The sequence below is a fragment of the Alosa pseudoharengus genome, unplaced genomic scaffold (genome assembly GCF_046254945.1).
Source record: "Alosa pseudoharengus isolate Yale_2024_CS ecotype anadromous, Long Island Sound unplaced genomic scaffold, YU_APseudo_1.1 YU_APseudo_1.1_scf_7, whole genome shotgun sequence".
In the NCBI taxonomy this organism is placed as follows: domain Eukaryota; kingdom Metazoa; phylum Chordata; class Actinopteri; order Clupeiformes; family Clupeidae; genus Alosa; species Alosa pseudoharengus.
Window position 1 is genome coordinate 29486434 of NW_027468859.1, and position 17221 is coordinate 29503654.

At 45.8% G+C, this 17221-nt stretch overlaps 1 protein-coding gene across 1 annotated transcript in view; it reads left to right on the forward strand.

Moving 5' to 3' along the window:
* The window catches only part of ezrb (ezrin b), a 41578-nt gene that overhangs the window by 21340 nt on the left and 3017 nt on the right, over nucleotides 1-17221 (forward strand). The window contains exons 4-14 of the mRNA XM_076273059.1: nucleotides 3942-4037; nucleotides 6044-6166; nucleotides 6465-6616; nucleotides 7007-7090; nucleotides 7675-7821; nucleotides 10983-11079; nucleotides 11250-11413; nucleotides 12417-12547; nucleotides 13677-13837; nucleotides 14483-14575; nucleotides 15175-15414. Of these exons, the coding sequence (XP_076129174.1) occupies nucleotides 3942-4037; nucleotides 6044-6166; nucleotides 6465-6616; nucleotides 7007-7090; nucleotides 7675-7821; nucleotides 10983-11079; nucleotides 11250-11413; nucleotides 12417-12547; nucleotides 13677-13837; nucleotides 14483-14575; nucleotides 15175-15414 (1488 nt within the window). The remainder of the gene's footprint in view (nucleotides 1-3941; nucleotides 4038-6043; nucleotides 6167-6464; nucleotides 6617-7006; nucleotides 7091-7674; nucleotides 7822-10982; nucleotides 11080-11249; nucleotides 11414-12416; nucleotides 12548-13676; nucleotides 13838-14482; nucleotides 14576-15174; nucleotides 15415-17221) is intronic.

Here is a 17221-nt window from a genome sequence, read left to right on the forward strand (position 1 = left end):
TCTTTATCTCTGTCTGTCTCTTTTCTTTCTGTCTGTCTCTCTCTCTGCATATGTGTGTCACTCTGTGTCTGTCTCTCTCTCTCTCTCTCTTTCTTTCTTTCTTTCTTTCTTTCTTTATCTCTGTCTGTCTCTTTTCTTTCTGTCTGTCTCTCTCTCTGCATATGTGTGTCGCTCTGTGTCTGTCTCTCTCTCTCTCTCTTTCTTTCTTTCTTTCTTTCTTTCTTTCTTTCTTTATCTCTCTTGTCTGTCTCTTTTCTTTCTGTCTGTCTCTCTCTGCATATGTGTCACTCTGTGTCTGTCTCTCTCTCTCTCTTTCTTTCTTTCTTTATCTCTGTCTGTCTCTTTTCTTTCTGTCTGTCTCTCTCTCTGCATATGTGTGTCGCTCTGTGTCTGTCTCTCTCTCTCTCTCTCTCTTTCTTTCTTTCTTTCTTTCTTTCTTTATCTCTCTTGTCTGTCTCTTTTCTTTCTGTCTGTCTCTCTCTGCATATGTCTCTCTCTCTCTCTCTCTCTGCCCCTCTCTCTTTCTGTGCATATGTGTGTCGCTCTCTGTTGCTCTCTCTCTCTACCCCCTCTCTCCATCCTCCCGTCCTGAAGGCTGAAGATTATGAAAGGCGTGATTGTGTCCAGAACTCGGTTGAGTTTAATTACAGGGGAAATTTTTTTCTTTTTCTTTGGAGATCTCTCATTTCAGCAGGGTAGATGCCTCTAAACAAGGAAAAAACAAACCTCTCAATCGGACTCATTCATAAGGATCTACAGCGTTGCTTTAGCATATTAGGTGACTGAGGAGGGCAGAGAGAGCGAGAGAGCGAGAGTGTAATGTCTGCTTATGCAAGAGTGGGTATTTGAATGAAATGTAAGCAAGTGAATTATTTGTGTGTGAGAATATGAAGGTTAAGAGGGAGTGTCTCTTAGACTGGAAACAAACAGAGCAGAGAGGTAGGTGTTGTAAAATAGTTCTTGAGTCAGACTTCCTCTTGCATATTTCCTATTTTCAAGTGTTAATGGGTAGGATGAAGCAAGTCAAACTACTAACTTGAGCATGTTGAAAAATGAACGAAAATGAAAGAACTTTTGCAGAAGAAGTTGGAGGTATTTCAGAAGAGGCTTAGTTTGTGGGTGGGTGGTTGGGTGTTTGGGTTGGGGCAGGGCTTAATTGAATTTGGGGGCCATGGGGGATTAAGGCAAAGGGGGCTGGATATGGACACCAGTATTGGCACAAACAGCAGGCCAATAAAGGCTCACGCCGGACCCCTTCATCCACCCCCCCACACACACACACACACACACAGTCTCTGGTCGTGCCAGTGTTTGATTCAATTGCCGGAGCCATTGTGAAGGCACTCTCGTGGAAAAGAATTGAGTGCCCCTCGCCGTTATTACATGAGATATGAGCACAATAAAAAATGGTGATTGATTTACGGTCACCGTGGGGGGGGGGGTTGGAAATGAATGGGAAACAATGACATGCCACACTGCCCTTTTCCTTGCCCGTCCTCCGAGTCACATCAGGACACGGGCAGGATTTGATTACACCCCCCCCCCTTCTCTCTCTCTCTCTCTTTCTTTCTATCTTTCTTTCTTTCTTTCTCTCTCTCCCTCTCTCCCTCTCTCTCTCTCTCTCTCTCTCTCTCTCTCTCAGGTAGTTGTGTTTCTGTTGTGGGTGCATGGTCATGCGCATTCCCCTGAAAGGCCTTCTGTCCTACATAATTAGACGTACAAGGCTATCTGAACATCTGACCTGACCTGGGTGCTAACGTGTTTTGAATAGATACTAAATATATAACTAGCTCTGTAGAACATAGTCTCTTGTCTGGGATGTATCCAGGGCAGAGGTAGAAGACTCAGTCAAAGTCCTACTACATATTTGTTGCATCCACTCACTAAACCCGCTGATTCTAATTAGCTCTTCTTGAATTCAGGTATTCAGTCAGGTTTCATATTCATGTCAGCTAATGCGTAAAATCGCGGGTGTTAAGTGCACAAGTAAAACCAATACATGATAGAACAATGACTTTGTGAAGGTGGAATTTTCTACCTCTGGCTTGGTGTGTGGTTCTGAATGCAGGCTGGAGATTCTAGTGGCCTACAGTAGCAGGAGGTTTGTAATCTTCCTGCTTTGTGTGAAGAGTTCTTGTGGGTGGGGTGTCGGTGTGTCCAGACTCATCTCTCCTCATTGGGTTCACAACTGCTGTTTGAGTTCTATTTTTTGCACGTGCTCGCTTGTGCTCTGCGGCGGGCCTTTGAACTCCTCACACAAGCCAGTGATTACAGAGCCCGAACCCGCTAATTGTCCCCCTAAGCTGAGGAGGCGTTGACTCTCCACTGTCTCTCTTGCTCGCCCTTTTCTCCTCTCTTTCTAACCACCCTCTTCCTCAGCCTCGGCTACTCTCTTTTCCTCTCTGTCTATCTCTCTCTCTTTTTTTTCTCTTTCTCTCTGTCTGTCTCTCTGTATATGTGTGTCGATCTGTGTGTCGGCTACTCTCTATTCCTCTCTTTGTCTGTGTCTCTTTCTTTCTTTCTTTCTTTCTTTCTTTCTTTCTCTCTCTCTCTCTCTCTCTCTCTCTCTCTCTCTCTCTCTCTCTCTTCTGTGTCTCTGCATGTCTCCCTGCTGTCTCCCAGCTCTTGCCTTTTTAAAGGGGCCAAACGACCCAATGAGGTTCAAGGGGAACAGATGAATCTCTGGAGGAGTCATTGGGTGTTGGGTGATGAAAGTGCTGTGGGAGAGAGTATCGAATTAAGCCAATTCCAAAATGCACGCAACCCTCTGGGCCCCCTTAAGTTAAATAGAGATTTCCTGAAAATGACCATAAATAAAGTGTCTTTCCGAAATCCCAGAACCATTCTAAAGTGTAATCATAAACACCAATGGATGAGCAGGGGGTGGAAATATAAGCAGTTAGCCATTTAAGTGGTCTGAAAATTGTCGGGTAAACGTGAGGCAGCTTGTCTAGTTCGAGCCGCCAGGCTCGTGGCCGCCTTTCTAAAAGGGCGTTCTGCTCGGCTGCCATCGCACAAGCGGCCTCTCCATCCTTGCTTTATACGCAGATGACTTCATTGTTTTGGCTGTTTTGTTCATGCGAGAGGTCACGGCTCTTACGTCACCTGCAGTCAGTTCTGCTTTAGGGCGTCTGTGCATTCAGTTTTGATATCATGAGTGTATTTGAAGTCTTACCTAAAGAATGCCTGTACATTAGTCCAGGGGCATCACCACCAACATGATGTGTGTGTCTTTGGTGCATGTTGAGGACAGGGTTGCTGGGTTGCCTGCCTTCCTGGATTTAGTGCAGAGAGGTTGATCAGGCTTGACAGACATCTTACTTCAAAATATGAAACTAGTTTTCACAAATCTAATGTATATGGCATCATTGATGGTGAAAAGAAATGGTGCAACTGTGCAGAGAAAGTCATATTACATCTGCCACCTGCTTTGTGTATCCAAGATGACGGCACTACTGTCACGCTTAGTAAATTTTACACACACACACACACACACCTCAGTTTTTGCTCAAATCTTGCCGTCCAAACAAAGCTGCTGTCCGTGTGTGAGATGAGCCTAGGGCGATTGTCATGGTCCCCTGAGCGTGACCAGGGCACGCTTCCAGCGTAGGGACCGCAGCCCTGACTCTGCCCAATGGCTTCTATCCTACAGCTCCTCTGGTGAGCGGCAGTGTAGCTTTATCAGTGCCAGTGTTGTAGGAGTCGTATGTGCAGTCATTACCCATGCTAATATTGCGTTTGCTTACACTGAATCTGATGGGAAGCATCACTGCAAACAATTTGCTTAATGCTATTTATATTTCATGGCCAGAAGTCCAAATATGTCATTATTACGTCATTACTTGTCTCTCCCATCAAAACGGTAGTGATGTCATTACTCCCTAAGACTGCCAGTGTAGATAGTCAAATGTTCATGTCTGTTCCTTCTGTCTCTTCCACAGGTGGTCAAAACCATCGGTCTGCGGGAGGTCTGGTACTTCGGCCTGCAGCACGTAGATAGCAAAGGCTACCATACCTGGCTCAAGCTGGATAAAAAGGTAGACACTCACTCACTGTCTGAGACTGGACACACACACCACCCTGGCAGTATTAATTCATTGTTGTGTTTATGCTGTATAAACTTTTTTTTTTATGACATGACTGTACTATACAGTGTATATATATTTAAATATGTAACATTTTAGTGCTACTATTAAGAACATTGTAGGGCATAAATTATGCAAATTAGATATTCATTTGTACTTTCAGACTCTTTAAGGACCATAAAGCATAACAATTTCAGTATCATGTATTTCTTAAACATGATTTAATTTCTGAAAGTTTGAAATCTGATTAAGGACTATGGCAGCTGGTTTTGGTCCTCGATTACAAATCCATGGCGTTATTTGACCAACCTTCACAATCCTCTCTATCACTGATACTATACGGCCACATTCTTGAGAAAGGTGTGGCTGGAACTCTCTCTCAAATTACCAGCCTAGCACTTTAAAGGAATTATAGGAACCCGCATCAACAAGCATCATATGTTGTAAATAACCACACTGTCAACACCTCTCTCTAAACTCCTGTCAGCTGACTTATCAGTGCTCAGTGAACAGCCATCTTTGCAGTGAGTTAGAGTATCTCTGCGTTGAACTCGACGTGGCCCTGTAAAGCTGGACCCAGGTGGCCTGCATGTTTTCCCTGAGCAAACACCGCCCTCAGCTCTTAGCACGTTTGCGCTAGCATGCTCGCTCTGACGCCCTCTAGCCATGTAAGCTCAGGCTTAGCTCAGCTACACCCCTCCAGCCCCTTCACCACCTTTGTAGTCTTGTACCGAGGTGAACGTGAGGAATGGAGATTTTCCAGCAGGAGTGTGCATTTCTGACGTGCCTCCACCAAGGCCCTCCTAGCCCCAATGCCTCCACTCTCAGTATTGACAGAAGGGCAGTCTGTTCATATCATAACACAAACTCGAACAACTTAGGGATCAAATTTGACATTTGTTTTATAGCAGGGACAAATTTGAGTATTTACAGATGGGCCTGGCCTTAGCGGAATATTTCCAGTCGTTTAGTTTTTTTTCTTAACGGGAGTCTGAGGCCTGTGGTCGAGGGGATAGTTAGAAGGGAGGAAGAGCTGGGAAAGTTCCACCAGTAGAGCCGTTTAGTGCTGACACTGAGCTACTACTCAGCACAATGGAAAGTGGAATATTCCAGACTGTTTCTCTCTCTCTCTCTCTTTCTCACACGCATGCACACTCACTCACTTTCTCATTTACTCCCATACATGCTCCTTATCTTTCCTTTTACGTTAATATTTTCTGTTCCTCTTGGCATGTATATATGCCACGTTAAAAAAAAATATTGTGAAAAAAGTGAAGTGATACTTGCAGCAGATGTCAGTTAGAGTCACAAACTAACTTTCATGCATTCACAAATTCACGTGGCTGAGTTGAGAGGTGGGGCTATGTCGTCATACAGTTGCCGGCTTCGCGCCTACAGGCGTCTACACGGCGAAAGTTAGCCGGCGGTTTCAAAAGTTCCCACTTCGAAAGCCGGTTTCAAAAGCTATCGGTTTCAGTCTCCTAAACTGCCGCCGTCGTGTACATGCAAGGCGTAACCGTTAACAAAACCTCACCAGTTTCACAAAAACCGGCGTCGTGTGCACGGCCCCTTAGTGTAAGTACTCTGTGGTGATAATTGGAATGAGTGTGCCCAGTCAGTGCATAGCAGTAATACTACACCAGCTGGCTTTCAGGGTTTGCATTTTGAACAGCTGAGTCTGAATTTCCACCCACGAGGAGGTAACTGTCAGTTAATGTGAGTGTAACTGATTTCCAACAACTGTTAATGATTCACTTTCTTTTCTCTTCTCCTGTTTTTTCTCTCCTCCTTTTGGCTTCTTATGTTGTTATTTCTTCCTCCTTTTCCCTGTACTTGTTCATCTCTTAATTTCTGCTCCTCTACCTCCCTCTCTCCCTCCCTCTCTCTGCTCTCTCTGCTCTCTCTTTTCTCCTGTCCTCCATCTTTCCCACCCCCTTCTTCTCTCCTCTCCTCCACAGGTCTCCTCACAGGACGTGAAGAAGGAGAACCCCCTGCAGTTTAAGTTCCGGGCCAAGTTCTTCCCTGAGGACGTGTCTGAAGAGCTCATCCAGGACATTACGCAGAAGCTCTTCTTCATGCAGGTCAGGAGGCAACCACTGCAGTCTCCCTCTATGTGGGGCAGAACCCTGTTAACTTACTGATGGGAAATGGAACACCCTTAACATGAACCTTCAAGTTTTACTTGGAGCCCTGAGTTGAGGGGTATTTTTAAAATGCCTTTGGGGGGGTCAACTCTATGGCAACAAACCCTTGAAGAACTTTTGAAGAGCTTATGACGCCTTGTTTTCCCTGCAATGTTCCTCCTTCCACCTGATAAAGTGATGATTATTCCAGGCAAACAAGGTCACATTCAGTAAAAAAAAATGGTCCATCCCATAGGTAAAGGACGCACTTTTGAGTGATGAAATCTACTGCCCACCTGAGACTGCTGTGCTGCTGGCATCCTATGCTGTCCAGGCCAAGTTTGGTGACTTCAACAAGGAGGCACACAAGCCTGGATACCTCACATCAGATCGCCTGTTGCCTCAACGGTAAGGATGAAAGAGAGAAAGCCAATGTACAGAGGTGGGATGATGTGTTCTTGGTATAACCTGTGTACGGTATACTTGACTGTCCCACACTGTCTGGACTCAAACTCACTGTGCCAGTGTCAGTGGTAGGCCTACCAGCAAGGAGCCTAACCCATAGGTACCGAGTCTGTTGCGGTATGTCTTTGTTGTCGAGGAGTTAGTTGGATCACTGCACAGCACTCTTCTAGCTGCCTGTCATTAAACATGTGTGTTTGTTGCATGTGTACCAACAGGTACATTTGCCCACAGGCGTTCTGTCTGTCTCAATTTGGAAATGTGTATACATTTGATCTATACTTCTAGCCTGATCTAGCCACTAATGTGTTGTGTGTGTTGTGTGTGTCCCCTCAGTGTGTTGGAGCAGCACAAGCTGTCTCGAGAGCAGTGGGAGGAGAGGATCCAGGTGTGGCACGAGGAGCACAAGGGCATGCTCAGGTAACACTTGAACATGCCACACACAAACATACACATGGGCTTCCTGAAGCCATCATCTGCTTGCACACATCCTGGCATGGGGGTTCACTTTCAGGATTGACAGGCTTTATTCCAGCACGCCAAACATGATAACATATATTAGCACTGATTAGAGAGTAGAGATATGCGTTGTCCTATCTCCCTCATCACACTATACCCACATACAGAAGCTCTCCTCTCTCGGATAAGGTGAAGGAAAGGTGGAAGTGGTATGGAATCACTGGAAAGAGACTGGATCACTCTGATTAAATTTGCAGCCATTTCTAGCGCAAACAGACTGACAGACTAACGTTTTTGACACGACTGTGTCTTCCTTTTGACTCTGATGAATGCACAGCCATGTCAAAACGTTAGTCTGTTAGTATGTTGAAACGTTAGTCTGTTAGTCTGTCTACATCAGTAAAGGCTGCCCATTTAATCTGTGTGCTACTGCCTCTTTGGTGTTTTTCGATGTGTGGACTATCCTATTTCAACTGGTGTGGAATCACATTTTTTGCCCATTTGTCCTTCTAACTGATAACATTGGCACTCTGTGATGTGCGTAGAGAGGATGCCATGCTGGAGTACCTGAAGATCGCGCAGGACCTGGAGATGTATGGCGTCAACTACTTTGACATCAAGAACAAGAAGGGCACAGAGTTATGGCTGGGCGTGGATGCGCTCGGACTCAACATCTACGAGAAGACAGACAAGTGAGTTGGATGCACTGTGCCTCACGTGAAGGGCCTGCTTCAGATCTGCCAGTCAGCACGACATTCAGACATTTGATTGACTGCAGCTTTAGGTTGCGTTTTCAAGATCATGATGTATTTGCTGGAATTTTGCAAAGGGCCCCATGAATGCTAAAATCAAGTGAGTTGAGCATTCAGGAGCATGGATTCTGCAGGATGTGGTACGGTGTAGGTTGCTGGTGTCAAAGGGTCAACAGGTTATAGTTAGGGATGGTTTCACACAGCTGGTTAAAGGCACACTATGCAAGATTTTCACCTTTTATTAAGCCAATTTGATGGTAAACGAACTTGTATTAGGCGAATCGTTCACCTAGTATAGCTATACAACATAGATGTAGCAAGTCCCAGCCAAGAAAACCAGCCAAGCAACTTCCAAGAGTGGCGTTTAGTTTAGCGTTTAGCGTTTAGGAGATAGTTTTTGCCTGTTGTTAATCCTTCACCTCCACAACAAAAGCATTTGCATTGTGTACAGGGGGGTCGCAAGAAGTTTGCTATTTACAATAGCAGAGTAACATATGAATACATTGCGACTCTAGAGGGAGCTCTAAACTCGCCAAAAATACCTAAACCTGCATAGTATACCTTTAATCTCTGTTTGGGGTCAATAGGTCAGTCCCACTTCCTCCACGGTTATTTCCTCCTTTGCACTTGTTGCTACGGTGTCTTCTTTCAGTAATTGAAATGGATACACTTTATGTTGAAATCATGTAATCAAAATCAAGAAAGATACTTTGTATTGCCAACCTCTCTGGTAATGTCCTGGCCTCTGGCTTTCTGTGCAGGTGGAACTAATATGCTTCACTAGGTCTAATGTACTTTACATATATTAGCATACAACCTACATGTGTAGAGAAGCACTTTGAGTTCCTCCTCTGTGTATAAAGGGAGGTATAAATCCTGTTTGAACATGAAACTGACAGTAAGTGTGTATGTGTTGTTCAGAAGCAAAGATTGTGTACGTGTCTGCAGGAGAGTGATTGGGTCTCCTTTCATGCTTGTTTTTGAGAGAGAGAAAGAGAAAGAAACACAGACAAAGAGAGGAATAGAGAGTAGCCGATACACAGATCGATCGACACACATATACAGAGAGAGACAGACAGAGAGGAGTAGAGAGAGAGAGAAATAAATAAATGTGGTGTTCTCCGACAGTGCCCTCTGTTGTAACCATAGTGACTCGGACTGGTTTTTCAGGCAGCGTGTCACTGAAGAATGCACTGCTAGTGTGGAGAGGGACCCAGAGAGAAGGCAACACAATGGTGCTGCTCGCAGGGCCTTTGCACACTGAGCCCTCCAGGGACTTCACTCTCCTAGGGCTCAGCGGCACACATGCACACACACACACGCCCACACACACACATACCATATACACGCATGCACACACACACGTACATACACAACTGTCTGTCTTTCTTTCTTTCTTTCTTTCTTTTTTTTTTCCTTCTTCCTTTTTGTTTTCATTTCTCTCCCAGCCTTACTCTTGTTTTGTTCACTCACACACACACTCACTCAACACACTCACTCAACACACTCACATATTCTTCAGATACTCTACCAATCCCTGGCTAATGCCTGTATTGTATGAAAACTAGGACAGGGAGTAATTGTTCAGACTCCTGTGGCACAGTTCCCCGCTGCGTCACCTGCGACTTAAAGAAGAGTGCTGAGATCCGTGTAGAATATCAGCCGTGAATTCAGCCCGCCTACCCCCTTCCATGTCCCCACTTCAAGGACCTTGGATGCCATCTGTCCTCTCTCAGTTTCCCCCCCATCTCACCGAACCTCCCAAAGCAGTTTTTCCAGGAGTCCCTAGCCAATTACGAGGGCTGTTGTGCCAACCTTGGTGCCCATAGCCAAAATGGCAGTTGCCTAACCCCCAGCTTTGGCTAATCTGCTGCTCATAAAACGGCCAGAATCACCAGGAGTTAATCCTCTGGCGTAGGCTGGCACTCAGACAGATGCACGCCTCTCCCTAATGCCCATTAACGGCCCTCATTAAGGCCAGATTGCTTCTCTCGGCTCTCCTCATGGTTTAAATAGTAAAGAAACCAAGTCATGATGACCAAAGGCTTTAAAGGTGATGATGCACATAGGGCAACTTTTTGGGTAATTTTGCCAGGCAAGGCTACTGACAGTTGTTGTTTAGGCACTTTTTCTGTTTATATTGGGAAACATTTTTTTTGTTTTGTTTTAAGAACATCAATTATCAGCAGGCAACTCATGTCACAATTATCCAATCAGAACGTTACGAGCCTATAATGTTATTGCCCGGCAACATTGCTCAGAAAGCTGGTCCCATGTATCACCACTGTACGCCATCAATGTATTCTCTGTGCTGTATAAATGATCGTTCACTTCAAAAGCTGGAGAGGGACAACCAGTAATTAGTGGCCATTGAAATTACTTAAGGCAGATTACAAAATACTGGAATATCCAGTTAAGCTCATCTGGTTTCCACATGCCTGTACTTGTTCTGGAAGTGTGCCTCGGTATCTATGACACAATCGTAGCCGTTCCCAGCGTGTCAGAGCCAAGGCAGGCCCAGCTCTACTATTGTTTGGTTGTGCGCTGCGAAGCCGGTCTGTTGTCGGGTATCCGGCATCCTCGTCGGTGGACACAATGCCAGTGAGCGCCACACCCGAGAGGCCGATCATAGCAATGCCATGTCGTGGCCGTGAGAGGCACGGCGGAGGGAGGGAGAGAGGGAGGGGTGGGGTGGACGGCGCAAATGCCCGACGCGACACGGCGCAGCCTAGCCTAGCCCAGCCCAGCCCTTTGTGCCTCTGAGGAGCTGGCATTGTTCAATGCCCCGAGCGGTGCAGGCAGGAACCCTTTCAAAATGGTTGACTTTCACCACCTTCCTGATTCCCTTCCACTCATTGGCTGGATATTGTTATTGTTTTTCAATGATTTGAAAAATGTTAGATTTTAGATTTTAACCCACCGACAGTGCCATGGGTTCAGCCTCGTCAGTTTCTTGGCACCAAAAGTACACAAAAAAAATGTTTTCTTCTCTCAGTAACCACAGAATATGAGCGTTTTAACATTCACAGCAACAAGCAATCATTACTTGAATTTATTTAATTCCGTATCGCTTCCTTTCTCTGTGTATTGTTCTAATCCAGATTGACCCCAAAGATTGGATTTCCATGGAGTGAAATCAGGAACATTTCCTTCAATGATAAGAAGTTTGTCATCAAGCCCATTGACAAGAAAGCCCCAGTAAGTACTGTTTCAATGTCAGTCAGTAGGCATATCATAAAGTAGACAAATAACAACATCTTTCTAAATGGTTGAAATAGTCATTTATACTCTTGTTGCGGGTTCATTTTTGTTAATCTTGTGTTTTGCGTCCTCTCACTCACTCACTCTTTCCTCTCCCACGTGTCCAGGACTTTGTGTTCTACGCCCCTCGACTCCGCATCAATAAGCGCATCCTGCAGCTCTGCATGGGGAACCACGAGCTGTACATGCGCCGCAGGAAGCCCGACACCATCGAGGTCCAGCAGATGAAGGCCCAGGCTCGCGAGGAGAAGCACCAGAAACAGCTGGACCGGTGAGCAGGCACATTAGGGGCCAGAGACGAGGGGCATTGCAGCATGTGCTAGGAGTTATATGGTTATACGAGATATATGGGTTTAGGCCTCAGCCGTTTTTGCCAAATCGGTCATTGCATTGGTTGGCCATGGCATTGATACGGTAGGGCTAATATTTTTTTTGTGTAAAAATAACTAAGTATTGTTTAAGCAGAGCTATTACAGTGGGCCTAATGCTCAACAGTAGCTTAGCTGTGATGGCTCAGATAGTCTGGAAGAAGGACAGTGCGTTTGCAAAGATCATGAGAAAAAAATCTTCTCATTTAAGCTATAAATTATACTGAGCAATTGGTTGCAGGATAGAAGAAGTCAAAGTCCAAAAGGACTTTGTGTTGCATGAGGTGGCATGATTTTGTGCAATTGCATCATGCAAGCGTACAAGAGCACGTGAGCAGCCAGCCAAGAAGTGTGTGTGTGCCTGTGTGTGTGTGCCTGCGTGTGTGTGTGCCTGCGTGTGTGTGTGCCTGTGTGTGCCTGTGTGAGCCTGTGTGTGCCTGTGCGTGTGCCTGTGTGTGCGTGTGTGTGCGCCTGTGTGTGCGTGTGTGTGTGCCTGTGTGTGCCTGTGTGTGCGTGCGTGTGTGTGCGTGTGTGTGCCTGTGTGTGCGTGTGTGTGCGCCTGTGTGTGCGTGTGTGTGTGCCTGTGTGTGCCTGTGTGTGCGTGCGTGTGTGTGCGTGTGTGTGCCTGTGTGTGTGTGCCTGTGTGTGTGTGTGCCTGTGTGTGTGTGCCTGTGTGTGTGTGCCTGTGTGTGTGTGCCTGCGTGTGTGTGTGTGTGTGTGTGCGTGTGTGTGTGCTTTATAAGACACTGATTGCGTGTGTGAAGCCACGATAGGGCGCTCATCTCTGTGGCCCCCTCTGTGCCCGGTTGGCAGCATTGGCGCTGCGTCTTCTTTTTTTTAATGCCTTTACGACCATACGAGTGACGGTCCCTTTGTCCTCTGACGGGCGGCCTCTCTTATCTGCAGGGCCCAGCTGGAGAGCGAGAAGAAGAAGAGGGAGAACATCGAGCGCGAGAAGGAGCAGATGGAAAGGGAGAAGCAGGAGCTCATGATGCGTCTGTACGAGTTCGAAGAGAAGACCAAGAGGGCTGAGAAAGGTACAAGCCTAACGTGTATTCCTGTGTGTGTGTGTGTGTGTGTGTGAGGGAGAGTAATAATATAAACATGACTGAGGTGTTATCCTGTGATTTTTAAGGTTTAATCGACCATTTCATACTTAAAACAGACTGAATTTTGCAGGGCTGTGTGGGGGTTTACTGGCGAGACTTATTGACTTGAACCTAATGTCCACTTTAAGTATTAGAGATCCTCTGAGTGGATTGTTGTTGATTATTTATGTAGGTATTTATATACATATGTGTATGTTTGTATTTATTTATGCACATTTAGTGAGTTCTCCCAGTTATAGAAAATTCACTCCATTTCTATATGACATTCAAATGAGAACAGGGGTTATTACATGCTGACTCGTTCTTCAGTACTTTGTATTAGTTTTGCTCTATTTGATTTTGAATATAAATCAGTTGTAATTGTTCTGTGAAGTCCACTGACCTCTGCCAGTCTTGGCTGCTGTGCTGATATCTTTATCAGTTCCTGGGGTCCACAGATAAGGCTGAGCTCCGTGGCTAGCTGCTCGGAGTAAGATGATTATCACTCTAACTGGACCTTATGGAGACTCTCATGGCCTTATCCACCTTTCTGTTTGCTGTTCCGGCAATATTTGATCTGAATCTGTGCCGTGTACAACCTATTGTTTATTAATTGTTCCTTTGTGTGTGTGTGTATGTGCATACTGTATGATGTGGTGCATGTGTACGGTTACATAACTCAATATTTGAGTGTTATCACCTTGTATAGTGCACCAGTCCTGTCATTGATTGATTATTTGCGACGTCACTGTCATATCAGGAAATCTTGTCAGGTGCCAGGAAAAGCTGGGTACAGTAGGCCAAACTTTTATAGAGATATAGAGATACTTTTTAGAGATATTGTGTGTGTGTGTTTTAATGTGTGTGTGTGTGTGTGAAATGTGGTTTTCACTCTGTGTGTGTTGTGGTTTTCGCTGTATATGTGTATGTGTTTTTAACTGTGTGTGTGTGTGATGTGGTTTTCTCTGTATATGCGTATGTGTTTTTAACTGTGTGTGTGTGTGTGTGTGTGTGTGTGTGTGTGTGTGTGTGTATGGTGTGTGCGTGTGCGTGTGCGTGTGTGTGTGTGTGTGTGTAGACCTGCAGGAGCAGATGCAGCGGGCGATGCAGCTGGAGCAGGAGCGGAGAAGAGCCGAGGAGGAGGCGGCGCGGCTGGAGGCCGACAGACAGGCTGCCCTGCTGGCCAAGGAGGAGCTGGCCAGACAGGCCGAGGACCAGATGAAGAGCCAGGAGCAGCTGGTGAGACACACACACACACACACACACACACACACACACACACACACACACACACACACTCATGCCCACCACACACACACCGAATACATGCACACAGATTTACTCAGTCATCACACACGCACACATACATGATCATTCACTAGACAAACATAACCACACACACACACATCAGTCTATACATGTGCAGTGCTGTCCCAGTTGAAATGTGAGCCATGGACAGCAGTGTGTGGTCAGTGTCAGTGCTGTTCTCAGAGGCAGCTGGGATTCACAACAGGGCTGGGCATGAGTCAGTGCAGAGGTGGCATTAGGACAGAGTTGGTGTGTGTGTCTGTGTGTGTGTGTGTGTGTGTGTGTGTATGGTCTGTGTGTGTGTGTGTGTGTGTGTGTGTGTGTGTGTGTGTGTGTGTGTGTGTGTGTGTGTGTGTGTGTGTGTGTGTGTGTGTGTGTGTGTGTGTGTGTGTGTGTGTAATAGGCTACCTGGGCTGGCCGAAACCTGGCACCAAGGGGACAGTTGGCCAGAGCATCCACTGTTGTCACGCTGTTGTGTGGTCAGTTGCTAGGTGAAAGTGGCTCTGGTTTGCTGTCTCATGGCTGTGTCTGTCTTTTTTTGTACACACACACACACACACACACACACACACACAGGCCGCAGAGCTGGCAGAACACACTGCTAGGATCGCCCTGCTGGAGGAGGCCAGGAAACGCAAGGAGGACGAGGCCAGCACATGGCAACAGAGAGTGAGTTCTCCTCTTACACACACACACACACACACCTACACACACACACACACACACACTTTTCTCTCTCAATCCATCTTTCTCACACACACACACAATCATTCACTTGCAAATTTACTTTTCTGTCTCTTCTTTCACATAGACTCTTTTCTTTCATCATGAATGAACAATAGTGAAATTTGAACAGTCAACATTTCAAATCTTTCCATCCTACCCTTTAATGTTCAAAGTGGTCATTGCTGAATAAAGCAATTATTGTTATTAATGATTAAATGTCTGTATTTCTCTTCTCCCCCTCTCTGTATCTTCCTTCCCAACCCTCTACCTCTCCACCTCTTAATCTGTTTCCCCCCTTCCTTTCCACCTCTCCATCTCTTTCTCTCTGTACCCCCCCCTCTTCTCCCCATCTCTCTGTATCCCCCCTTCCTCTCCACCTCTCCATCTCTTTATCTCTGTATCCCCCCTTCCTCTCCACCTCTTCATGTCTTTATCTCTGTATCCCCCCTTCCTCTCCATCTCTTTATCCCTCCTTCCGCTCTACCTCTCCATCTCTTTGTATCCCCCCCTTCCTGTCCATCTCTCTTTGTCTGTCCCCCCAGGCCCAGAACGCGCAGGACGACCTGCTGAAGACGCGCGAGGAGCTGCACCTGGTGCTGACGGTGCCGCCACCCCCTCCCCCCCCGCCCGTCATGGACCACCTGTACGACGGCGACGACGGCGAGGAGAGCACGAGCACGCACAGCGCCGAGCTGCAGAACGAGGGCTTCGATGACCACCGCCAGGAGGAGGAGCGCATCACCGAGGCCGAGAAGAACGAGCGCGTGCAGAAACAGCTGCTGGTGAGTGGGGAGACACACATGCACGCACATGCGCACACACACACATACGCACACACATACACACACACACACGCACGCACATGTGCACGCACGCACACACATACGCACACACACATACGCACACACATACACACACGCACATGTGCACGCACGCACACACATGCATACACATGCATGCACGCAGGGATGGGCAGTATTTATGATGTATGTATTTAAAATACCTATTTGAAATACAAAATAGTTCTTTGTGATTTGTATTTTATTGGGTAAAAATGGCTTCATATTTTGTAACTGTGGATTTCTGTAGTTTAAAAATACTGCTAAATAGTTTGCTAACACCAATACATTTGGTGATACGATGACCTCATAAAAGTGCAAAACAATGAATGAAGCCTCTGACTGGTCCTAATTTAGTAATTTACCAAGACTTGTTGTGATCAGAACATTGAGATTCAGGAAGATGAGCCAGTGCAAGATGAGTAACGCGTAGGTTGCTCACACACAATACACCCCGCTATCACACCAGCCTTAAGTTTCTGAGACCTTTAATCATCTTTTTTTGTCTTTAGTTAAAAACCAACTGAAAGGGAAATGATCAACAGCTTTACACAGTGCAATATCAAGCATTTCTGGCCATACACTGACAATGAGACTTTATTTTCCGTAATATATGACAGTGTATCATTTGAAATTGTTATTTTAAGGTAAAAACTGCATTGGGTTGCTTTAAAAGCCCACATTCTGTGTATCTCAATGGGTTCAAGGGTTAGTTTGTACCACTTGACAAGTTCAGTTGTGATTTTTTGAATACATCTCTGATACAGTAGGCTATGAGATGACAGGCAGGTCAGCATAGTTGATCTGTTTGCAGATTTATGGCATGCCTCATAGGCAGAGAAAATCTGGTGATCTCAAACACAGTCCACTTTATCAAGAGTCAACATACTGATGCAGGAATAGATTAAATAGACAGATATGGAAGGTTTGCAAAGGGATTTCATGCTCCCTTTAAAATACAAAATTGCAAAAGGGTTCTCGACTGTTGTTGAAACAAATGGCTGATCTTTAATGCAATATCTACATTGCCCATTATCAGCAACCATTCATCCAATGTTCCAAAGGCACATTCTGTTTACTAATCTCATATCATTTTAAAAGGCTAACTGAGAAAACATGGAGATCCCTTTTGCAATTGTGTAAGCACATAATGTAATCTGAAAACTGCTGCCCTGATAAAAAAAAAAAATAATAATAATAAAAAAAAATCTTCTGTCTATAATGGAGTGGAATGGAAATTTCAAATGACTCAACTTTTGAACGGCAGTGTACATACATACACACTGTGGCCGCCCGGCTGTGTGAGACCTAACAGTGGGTCAACTAATGGAAGCAAAGCAGGCAGACACAGAGGTTGCAGTGAAAGAAACTTAGGAATTTATTTATAATATGTGGGGAAAGGGGATGGGGAGCAGAAGGCAAGTAAAATCTTCGCAGTGCTGGACCGAGGCAGTCAGAGGGCACGTGCCGACTTCTGAGATAAAGGAAAGAGAGGGAGAGACGCACAAGATAACGATAGTGGTGAGTGCGGACGCTCCCACTGACCTAGCCACCCGGCCCTCCTGGTCGACTTGGTGTGTCGTCCTCGAAATTCAGGCCCTCTCTCCTGTTCCAGCCGTCGTATCTTCCAGCAACACGATCACTTTCACTTCACTTTCACACAGATAAGTTCCACTTCAGTTTAACAAAGGAGATTCAAAGTTCCATGACCGGCAAACAGGGACAGGTTACTTCTGAAAAGGGTGGCCGT